Source organism: Notamacropus eugenii, chromosome 6 (genome assembly GCF_028372415.1).
Source record: "Notamacropus eugenii isolate mMacEug1 chromosome 6, mMacEug1.pri_v2, whole genome shotgun sequence".
NCBI classification, from domain to species: domain Eukaryota; kingdom Metazoa; phylum Chordata; class Mammalia; order Diprotodontia; family Macropodidae; genus Notamacropus; species Notamacropus eugenii.
Genome location: NC_092877.1, coordinates 388,405,169 through 388,416,326, shown reverse-complemented (window position 1 = coordinate 388,416,326; position 11,158 = coordinate 388,405,169). Strand labels below are relative to the sequence as shown.

At 54.4% G+C, this 11,158-nt stretch overlaps 1 protein-coding gene across 2 annotated transcripts in view; it reads right to left on the bottom strand.

Annotated features, from left to right (window-relative positions):
• Window positions 1–6,708: 6,708 nt before the first annotated feature.
• SMTNL2 (smoothelin like 2) overlaps window positions 6,709–11,158 on the bottom strand; it is a 28,361-nt gene continuing 23,911 nt past the window's right edge. For both annotated transcript variants that reach the window (XM_072619024.1, XM_072619025.1), the window contains exon 8: window positions 6,709–7,335. In XM_072619024.1, the coding sequence (XP_072475125.1) occupies window positions 7,209–7,335 (127 nt within the window). In that variant the 3' untranslated portion in view covers window positions 6,709–7,208. The remainder of the gene's footprint in view (window positions 7,336–11,158) is intronic.

Below are 11,158 nucleotides of genomic sequence, written 5' to 3'. Positions count from 1 at the left end.
GTTTGGCTGTATTTGCCTCGGCAGTATGATCTCTGTTCCCCCCTTTGCATGCAAAAGAAGGGGGGGCAAGCCTCTTTTGTGGGAGGTGCCAGTGGGCATTCTCCGTGGAAAAAGTTCTCTGGTGCCAAGGAGGAGTCTGGGGCAGCGCTGGTGTAGACAAAGGCTCGAGAGTCCAAGGTGGGGAGAAGAAGGAGGCCTTGACAGGAAAGCCAGGTGGCTCCAGAAGAATATCCCTCCCTCCATCAGAGGCTGTGTCCACATCCCGGGAAGGATCCTCCTCAGACAGTGCAGGGAGAGGAGAGGAGAGTGCAGGAATCAGCGGGGCTGCTGAATCCCCCAAAGGCCCTGCCCTGCCGCCTAGGCTCCTGCTTGACCTCAGTGATTCTTGGGGAGCAGGGCAGAGCCCACTGTGGGGCCCTCAGGCAGGGCACCTTCACTCCCGAACCACCGGCCATGCCTCCCCACTCCCGCTTTGGTTCAGTTTTTGATGCTACTGACTCAGGACGTCCAACTTTGCCATAGTGCCTTCCCTCTGGAGTTAGAGCTGGTACACTTCGCTTCCCCCATTAGGCTGTGGGCTGCTTGGGAGCAAGGATTGTCCCTTGTCTTTCCTTAAATCTCCAGGGCTCAGCACGGTGCTTGACACCTAGAAAGTGCCCAGTATGCCAAAGCACAGGGGTGAGTGAGTCATGACTCAGTTGGGGAAGAGCTGATTGGTCAGGCCAATTGGTATGGAGAGGGCAGGGTGGGAGTAAAGGGAAATTCAGTGGGAGAGGCAGGCAGGCACTAGACTGAGGAGTTAGCAATTCATCTTGTCCTACAAGGAGGACAGACAACCAGTTGTGTCTCAGAATTGTCTCTTGGGGAGGGGAGTCCAAGGAGGAAGAAAGGACAACAGCTCAAATGACCACAAAGCAGAAATCACTCATTACTAGTTAATTACTAAAGCTCCATGATGAGAAATAGATCTGTGGACTAGATGAAATAGACCAGAGCTGCTTATATTTTCTCATTTAGCTTGGAAGGTAAGTGGAGGCTCCCTAAAGCTTTCACTGCTGAGGCTCACCATACTGGGCCCTCCCTCCTGCATCTCAGAACTCCCAAGCTCAAGGGAACCCCCCCTCACACATACCCCCTCCCCCAGCCATTCTCAGCCTCCTCCAGACCTCCTGGCAAGAAGAAACCCCAGAAGCCCTCACCCCTTCCACAAGAACTGCTGGGGGAATGGGAAAGTAATTTGGGAGAAAACAGGTTTGGCCCAGCACCAGAATCCATTGCTAACTGCTAATGGGGAAAGGGCAGAATCGAAACAGAAAAAGTCATCCCAGAAAAAAAAAATGGAAAAAGATGAATGGAAGACTATCTCTTTCACAATCATGGCTTGAGGGGAAATTCTTAACTAGATCCAAGACAGAAAACATGTTTTAAAAGACACAATATAGTGTTCTGATTAAAGAAAACCCACAAGCATTTGCCCAAATAAAATCCACACAGCTAAAAGAGGAAAATAATCATGATAACTAACATTTAGTACTGTTACCCCTGTACTGGGCGAGGGGCTGAAAAACGAGATTTCATTTGTCCTCACAACAACCCTGGGAGGTAGGTGCTGTTACCATCCTCCTTTTATGGAAGCAGACAGAGGTAAAGAAACTTGCCCAGTGTCACCCAGCTGGGCTGGATTTGAACTCAGGTCTTCCTGACTCCAAGGGAAAGATTGTCATGAAACAACCTTTATAAAATATTCAGAGCAGCACTATTTATTTCTTCACTTTGAAAACGATATATGTTATTGATGCCTTTCATATTTCCTTCCTAATCCTTTCCCACTCGATCCCTCCTTTGTGCCCAAAAAAACCAAACAAGCAGAAACATCCGTTGTAGACACTATGTCTGAATGTAGGTTGTCTCCTGTCCTGGCAGCTCACCCCCCGCACTCCCCTTCTTGCTGGGAGGGAGCTCTCTTCCCTAGACAGGACCTTCACTGGTGGTGGTCGTGGGTTTCACTACTCAGAGTTTAGCTTCTTTTCAGTGACCTTTTCATTGACTTCCTTGTAACCACTGAACACTTTCTGCTCTCGGTTCTCATTTCACTCGGTATCCGTTCATGCAGATCTTCTGGTTTTTCTCTGAATTTCCCACTTTTGCCATTTCTTACTCCACAAGACCTTCCTACAGACCTAGAGTCACTCTTCACTGTTCTCCCATCGATAGGCATCTCTTTGCCATAGTAGAAGAGAAATGTACAGACAACCCTGGCTCAGCCTCTTTTCCCCTGGGCATCACCCCCTGCTTCCAGCTCCCAGAGAAGCTCCCTTTACAAGGAAGAATGTTTTTGGAAGGAGAGGAAGAGAAAAAAACTGGCAAAGCTGATGAGCGCATCACCAATGCACCTGACGCTCGTTGCATGCTCTGACCCCAGATCTCCAAAGAGCAGAGAGAGCTTGCCCTCCAAAAAGATCTTCATTGTACAGCCCTCAGCCTCCGTTAAGCCCCACCCCGTGCTCGCACTCCCTTCTCTTCTGGGGACCAGGAGGGCTCTCTGCACTTTACCGTGCTCATTTCAGACTGTGGGAAGGTGGACCTTCCTTCCCAGCTGTGGTCCTGCATCATACTTCCGCTTTCCTTCTTCTGCCGACATTTCAGGGAGTCTACCCAGGCTCCTCCATCCTCCTCCATTTAGGAGGAGCCTATTTTAGGCTCCTTTTAGGTCATTTCACTATGATCTCCAGGAAGACCCTGGGTGGCGGGCCTTGCTGACTTCTGTCATTCTGACTACCAGTCCTGGGGGACCCCAAAACTGAATAATGCTTGTTCCGATCCGTTCAGCAGGAATGACCTGTGCAGGATGGGTCATGGAGCCAGCAAAAACACTTTCGTGATGAGAGCTGGGTCCAATAGCCACCCACTAACCCAGGAATCCAGACTATCGACCCCTGCCCTGCTGTGGGAGTAACCAAGCAGCAGCACCTTGGTTCCACTGATCCCCTGGACTTTTTTCTCCAAACCAAATCCAATCAATGGATGGATGATGTGTGATGCTCACACAAACGCCTGGTCCTGCCTGACCTGGAATAGCAGGCTCGTTGCAAAGTTTCAAATCTAGACCCTTCCATTTACTGTGGCCCCAGGTTTTCACCCATCAACTGAGGAGCTTGGGCTGGAGTTCCTCCCAGCTGGAGCCCCTAGTGACCAGTTTGGGCGACCATTCTTTCCAAAGTGTCTGTCACTTAATCCACTAGAGGGCAGTATTAGTACACGTGCTGGGCCATGGAAGGGACTGACCAGTCAAAGAAGGGAGAAGGCTGGCCAAGTGCTGAGTCCCCTTCCCTGCAGGCCTGGCCTGGACTACTTGGCCCCACCTTAAAAGCTGGAGACTTTCAGAGACACCCACCCACCAATACCCCGACCTAGACCAGGGGAAACTGGATAAGGCAGCTGCAAAGCACCAGCCCTTGGGGCCAAGGGGCACACTGCAAATGTGTGTCTGGCTAGCCCTGGCAGGACAAAGCCAGTTGGTCCCTGCCAAAGCTGGAGCTGATGTGCTACTGGCAGAGACTCACTTCTCATTGTTCCATCAGCTGATGGTCTGTATATGGGGGGGTGGAGGGAGGCCAATTCTGATCATTGCCCCTCTGGGACCTCCTAGACATCTGAAAGTCACTGAAATACTCCCTAAGTTTCAGGTGTTCCCCTGGATGAGGAGCCACAGCCGGTTTCCAGTGGGGGGCCAGCCACAAAATTGGCCACATTGGTAGCTGGACCTCCTGCTGGTGCTGTAAAGGCTTTTGCTGTGGAGGATGCCCTCAGAAGCTAATGTGCCCCTGAGGGAGGCCCTGGATCTCTAGAAAGGAAATGCAAACTAGTTCTGGGGCATAGGGGGGTCTGGAACAGCATTTGAGCTGAGCTTTGAAAGAACATAAGGTTCCAAAAAGCTGAGACCAGACAGAGGCTAGTCGGATCCTAGAGAGAGTAGAGTGACTGAAGCTTGTCCAGTCCAGAATGACCCTGTCAGGACTGTTGAGCATTAGGGAAATCCCTCTGGCATCTGTGTGAAGGATGGAGGGAAATGAGGAGGGAGGGAGGCAGGGAGATCAAGGAGAGGTCAGAGGCCACAGAGGATGGAGGGAAAGGTGCTCTAGGCAGCAAGACTGATGAAGCGCCTACTGTGTGCCAGGTACTGTGCTAAGTGCTGGGGAGTTCATGTTCTAATGAGGGGAGATCACAAAAAACGGGAGCTAGGAGAGGGGGTGTGGTGACACAGGGGGCGTGGGGACACGGGGGCATGGCCACTCCAGGCTCATCCTCAGTGCAGGCCCCCAAAGGGACTCCCCATTTGGAGAAGGGTGCTTGGCCTAGTGGCCAGAGGAGGTCAGAAGGCAACTGGGAGGCAGAAATGAGGAGAGCTGACAGTGCAGTGGCTACCAGAAGGGAGGGAGCAGGCTGAGGACTCGGGGATACATGCAGAGGGAAGGAGGGCGAGGCTGCCCTGGCTGGAAAAGGGAAGCCTTCCCTGGCACAGTCCCCACTCCCCTCCCTTAACCCTGCCCTCCCCACAAAAGCACAGGTCTGAGCCTGCCAAGGTCCCCAGGATCAAGCAGGAGGTGACTTCTTTCTAGGCTTATTGCCGCTCCCCCCCTCCCCCCACCCCCGCCTCTGCTTGGCCTCCCCTGGCACCTCCTCCAAGAGGCCTGCCCTGATTGCCCTGGTAACAGCTTACAGGGCAGCATTGGCATAACCACATTCGGTGGGCCTTCATGGTGTCCAGAAGGAAATGTGTGTGCTTGGTGACTTTCTCGGCTGACGGCCCAAGGGCAGGGACAAGTCCAGTTTCCTCTCTGTTGGCCCAGGACTGAGCAGAGAGTCTGGAAGGGACATCAGCTGGACAGTGCAGAAATGCTTGACTGACTCATTGACACACTGTGCATAACTCCCTGGAACTGGGGGGGGGGGGGGGTGTGGACTGGGGGGGGAGGGGGCGTGGTGTACCCTCCCAAAGTGAAATCTCTTTGTGCTTCTGAAATGGGTTTTTAGGACACTCTCCTCCCTTCCCCCACTCCAGTCTATTTAGGACCACTTCTCCCTTCTCCCTCTCCTGTGCTATCAATTCCAGGGCAGGGGGAGGGAGCAGGACCTCCCATCAGACCAAGAGCCCAATAGGTCAATTCAAACCCACCCATACCAGTGCCTCAAGAACTGCCTGGCTGAGTCCATGGGCACATGCTTGTCCCCACCCCAACCCACCTGGGTGGTCCATCCCCAAGAGGACCCAGAAGGGAGGGCTGTCATAAGCAACAGAAGAAATGTGTCAGCGCCCAAGGCCAGGAGGGATAAGCTGGCTCCCAACCCAGACAGTGGGTCGGGGCACTTCACCCCAAAGACGCGGCCCCTGTCACAGACAAAAGCCGCCCGGCTGGGAGAGTGAGCCAGCCGGGAGCCCCGGGCCCTCTCTAGGCCCGCCATGGATGGCCTCACTCCTGATCTCTGCCCCAGGAGTCAGGAACTATCCTAACTCGGGTTCAGAGCAATGGTGATGGAACTCGGAATCTTTCATCTTTTTGTGTTCATGGCCCGACCTTGGCAGCTGGGCAGAACCCACGGCCCCCTTCTCAGAATGATGATTTTAGGTGCATAAAATGAAATTTCTAGGATTCCAGGGGTGACCGATTGTACTGAAATCTGAAACACGGATTTCTGACATTCACAGACTCCAAGTGAAGAAGCCTTAACACAGAAGCTGGCTGAAGCCGTAGGGGAGCCGAGGGGGGCACAGATTAAAAGGGGCTAACTGTTGTTGAAGGGGGTGGGGGCAGTGAAGCCCCCCAGCCCCAGCCTGGTGGCCTTGATTGCCATTTGTCAGAGGTCTTCCCTGATGATGTCACCAACTCATAGCCCCCCTCCCCACCAAAGCCCCCTCACATCCGTGCAGCTGATCACAGGGGCCTTGCCAGCCCTCTCCCCTATAGAAGTTTGTCCATTAAGACATTTTGTGGGTATGCAGAAGGGTCGGGGGTTTGTGGATTGTACAGAGGATGGCTATATACAGGGTTGATGTTCTCCTCTGACACAAGGGCTCAGACTCAATGACCTCCTCAGGTTTCAGCATCTCCTTGCTCCACTGCTCTTGGCCAGTGGGCAGCTACCTCCACAATATGTCGGACCAAGCCTAGAGTCAGGAGAACTCGAGTTCAAATCCAGCCTCAGACACTTCACTTCTGCCTCAATTTCCTTACCTGTATAATGGGGATAATAAGAGCACTTCTCTCCCAGGATTGTGAGGATCAAATGAGATGTTTGTAGAGTGCTTTGCATGGTGAGGGGCACTCAGTCAATGCCGTACAATTGGAGAGCTCCACAACGGTCACTGGGTCCTCCCTTCTCAGGGCCTTTCCAGCCCAGAGAAGCCAGGGTCCCCTCCACAATGGGCTACGGACTCCTGGCTAAGGGAATGGGACAGGCCAGTGCTCCTGGACTGAGGAGTTCTTGGCGGGCTAGGGAGCCCTAGGAGATGGACTGGGAGTGGGCTCAGGGAGGAAGAGGATGGTGGAGGAGCAGGCCCTGGAGCCTCAGAAGAAGTGCACTTTCTGTCTCTAGAAATGTTGTGGACGACTAGGCAGGAAGGCACAGGGGCTTGGGCCTGGGCGTGGGCTGGACTGCCTGGCTGGTGCCGTCCCACCTCCCTTCCCAAACAAAAGGCAAAGTCCAAAGTGAGCCTGGGGGCACATCTTTTATGTACAGACAGACATAAGCACAGGTCACATTACCTCAAACAGCTGTAGCAGCCCTCTAAAAAGAGACCTGCCATCCTGAGTGTGACTGAGTGTGACTGAGCCTGCCTGGCCATGGCCCACTGGGAGGGCAGCCCCACCATTTTGGGCTCTCAAGGGTTGGGACCTTGGCACTGAGTTCACAGCAGACCTCACAGCCTGGGCTCATGGTGGGAGGCTGGGGCACTTAGGGGAGGGGTCCGACATCCTGGGGCACCCTGCCTGATTCCATAAATGTGCTTCAAGAAGCCAAAGGCTACCTCAGCCTTTCCCGTTCTAGACTCTCCTGGGGAAGGGGGTGATCTCATAGCACCATCAGCATCCTTTCTTCTCCTGCTCCAGTTCAGGAGTGCCACCACCATCACTGTCCCCATGGCTGGGATTGACCTCGAGGGGCTGCAGCCTCTTCTGGGGTGGCCCTGGGGGTGCAGGCCCCAGACATCACTCAAAGCGCCGCAGGTGGTTGTACAGGGACTGCACATATGTGAAGACACACATGGGGTCTGGCTTGCGGCCCATCACCATCATGTCATCCACCTCGATGAGGCGCTCGCACTGGGCCAGATTCCTAGAACACACAACAGGAAGACCACTATTCAACCTTTACTGTGTGCCTACAATGTGCCAGTCTGAGCTATGTGTTGGCTACATTGGCCCCAAGGTTGCACCCTGGGATTCAGGGATGGTTCAAGCTCAGACTCTGTCACTGGGGCTCACCCCATTTCACAGAGAAGAAAACTGAGGAAGCACGAGGATACACAGGTGATCACAGAGTCAGGGTTTGACAGGGGCATCCTCCCAAGTCAGGCTTCACTTCACATCAACAGGCTAACAAAAATACACGCCATACTTACATACGTGGCCCACAGCCCTGCATTAGGGGTGCCCAGGGAAGGATGAGAGCCCCAAGTGATCCCACCCAGAAGGTGCCCACATACATGCTGGTGGCACTCTGGGAGTCAGCCCTCAGGGAAGGTGGTCCAGCCTACACTTTAAGCCCCCAGCCCACTCAGCGTGCAACCTCTGCATGCCCTGGCTCCTGCCCAGGGCTTCCATCCAAAACAAAAGGTCAAGGCGAAATTGAGCCATCTGTCACAGGCTGAAGCCACAGCTATTTGAGGCTCAACCCCAGCCCTGTGAGGGACAAGTGAGTCCATGAGGACACAGCTGGATCCTGCCCAATGGCCCCAGGCCCTGCCTCTCCAGAGGCCCACCAAGTTCTGCCATCAGGAACAAGAAACTCCCAAGCCTGAGTCCAGACATCTCTGGCTGTCCCTCCTCCATGCCTGGAACAACACAGCAGTGGCTGCTGCTGCTCCCTCCCTTCTCCCCTTGAGCCCTCCCCACCTCCTCTCCACCTCCTGGCTTCCTTCCAGTCCCACCTTCTCCAAAATCCTGATTCCCCTCACTGCCAGAGTCTTCCTCCAATTGACTAAGCACAATTGATCTGATCTATGGAATGTCTGTGCTAAGCTGTTTGCTTCTTGTCTCCCCGGTTAGGCTGGGAGCTCCCTGAGGCCAGGCAGTGGCTTTGGACTTTCTGTGTATGACCAGTGCTTTCGCACAGGACCTAGCACACAGTAGGCACTGAACAGATGCTTAGTAATTGATAGAGGTGAGCTTCAGCTCAGGAAGATTCTGGCCAACCAGCTCCCTACCTTCCCCTTTCCCAGATTCTCTCAGCCACCCCTGATGGGGGCTCATCTAACTGGAAACACAAAAGCCTCAGGTCCATGTGCTAGGGGCTCTGAAAGCTCCCAGGTCCTAGACCAATTGAGCCTGAGTTTCTCCCCTTGGGAGAAGCAATTCCAGTCACATCAGGATCCCCTCCCCCAGTCCAGTGCCTCCTGGGGCAGGGAGAAAAGGGCCCTGAGGGAGCAGTCAGGGCAAAGTCAGGCCACAAGCAGGCAGGCAGCCCCTGAGGTGGGTTTTTCTTAAGAAGAATTTTCCAAGTGTGTTAGGAAATTTGACGACCTCAGTTCAGTTTTCACCAGAGACACATGGAAACCACAAATAGCCCTGCCTGGGCAGCCGCTGCCCCTCCAGTTGTTCTAGCTGTAACTGGAGAAGCCGAGACACATTCCCAGCAGGGTGAATGAGAAGCTGCCTTTGCTGGGGGCTGGTCTACAGTCTTCTGTGTAGGAAGGTGATGGGGAGGCCGGGGAGTGGGGGGTGGGCCACAGCGCTGACCCTTGTGGGTCACTCCAGAGGCCCCCAAGGGCCACCAAGCACCCACCCCTCCCCCAGGCTGCACATAGGTAGGAGGGTTTGGGTAACATGTCATCACAGAAAGATCCCCTTACTCCCTAAGGGAGAGAAGAAAGATCCACAGCAGACTTCTTCCCACCCTCCTGCTCTCCCATTACCCAGATGCCTTCAGGCCTGCTGCCCAGAAAGGCCAGCTCCTCTATCTGTACAAGGGTCCCACAGATTAGCCCCAGGATCACCCCTCCTCTCATTAATTAATTTCAATCTTTCCATCTACTGGCTGCTTCCCTGCTGCCTAGAAACACGCCCAGAAGTCTCACATCCACCTCTGCCTTGATTGACCCAGCCTTGAAGGCTCACTGTTCATCGTGACCAAATGCCTTGAGAAGGCTGCCCACAGCGGGTGCCCCCTCCCTTTCTCTCCCCCTCTTCTAAATCTTCTCTCCTTTCACTCAAACTTCTCTCTCCAAAGTTAATGATCTCTCAGTCACCAAATCCAGGGGCCTTTTCTCCGACTCTGTGGTTCACTCTCTCCTGCTCTGCACTCTCCCCTGGCTCTCCTCCTGCCTCCTTGGCTGCTCCTCCCTCTGTCTCGCTAGATGGCGCTTCCTTCAAGTTCAAGCCCTCTCAAGGCTGCCTTGGGTCTAGGCTACCTCTCTGGGCAACCCCATCAGCGTCCACCGATTCTGTCATGTCCACACATGGGATCCTTCTCCCAACCTGCAGCCTCAGCCCAGTGGCTGCTGGTGCCTTGGGAGACCTTCCATTCGCATCATGTATTTCTTGTATGTACGTGCTTCTTGGTTTGCCATCTCCAGCAGGAGAATGGGCACTGCCTGAGGGCAGGGACTTCATCTGCCTTTGGGTGCCCAGCACTTACCATGAGGGTGCCTGGCACCCTCAAAGCCCTGGGCTTGCTGACAAGCAAGCTTTCCTTGCTTTCCTTTTTGATCCAAGTTACAAGGCTTGCGGCCCTAACCCAGTGACCCAGGAGCCACCCCCTCTTGCTTCCCATTTACAAAATAATGAAGGCTGGTGATGCAAGTTCCTCACATCAGCTTTGGGATTCCCCCACTCACAAAGGAGGGAACTGAGGCTCGGCTCAGCTCTCCCTGCAGGCCACATCCGCCCTTAGAGGGCCATCTGTGGCCCCCACTGGACTCTCCTGGGCTCTCAGTTCTGGCAAAGCCATGGCACTCCAGCTGTATCTCCCCAAATTTGTGTCCAGGCTAAGTCCCACTGGGCAGTTGAAGGCAGTTCTGGCTATGGTAAATGATTCTGACCCTAGGGCTACCCCCTCTCCCAGGACCTTCAGGGACAAAGCTTAGGCTGTAGAGACATGCACAGGCCAAGCTTTGGTTGGGAAGAAAACGGACGAGGCCAGGGACGAGAGAGAAACACCTGCTGGCACCCAGTGGTCCTGCCAGGCCCCATCTGTCTCTGAAGCCTGGGGAACCCAGGTCTCCTGGGGGGAGACAAGCCAGGACACTCATTGTCCTCCTCCTCTACCATAAAAGTAGGCTGCCTCAGGGCCAGCCTGGTCATTCTAGGCAAGAGCTCGGGGCTGGGCAGGCCAGGGCTGCTGTTCTGCTCACATCGCTTTGGATCAGTTCACAGAAGTTCGTCCCATTCTTCTCTGATGGGTGCGCACAGGCTTGTGGGTCTCTCTGGGGATCTGGGAGTCATGGGGATGAGATGGGATGAGGAGACTGGAGAGAATGTTACAAAATTATCCGCCAAGGACAATGGGCCAAGACGCAGAGCAACCCTCCAGCCTAGGAGGGCCAGCGCCAGAGGCCAGCTGGAGCCAAGGCAGATCAGGACACAACGTCCCAGCAGTCCTTGGGGCCCAGCCCCTACCCCTCAGCCAAGTTTCTGAACTGCACACTCTCTTGGCCCATCCCCTCTAGGACCAGGAAATACAGAGTGACCAGATAGTAAAAGGGCATCGGTGTTAAGGGGCCCGCCTGTGGCTAGAGATAAGTGACTCAAGGACCCAGGCCCTGTCCTTGACTTTACCTGCTCCCTATTCTGATCCAAATGAGATTGCTGACTCAGGAAACTGAATCAGCTCAGAGGGTCAGTGGAGCTGCCAGTGCAGAGATCTGCCCCAGACTCCCTGCTCCCCATCAGGGAATGTCTGTGCATGTCCCTGACCCAGAAGCTTCCTCAGAAGACCGTCC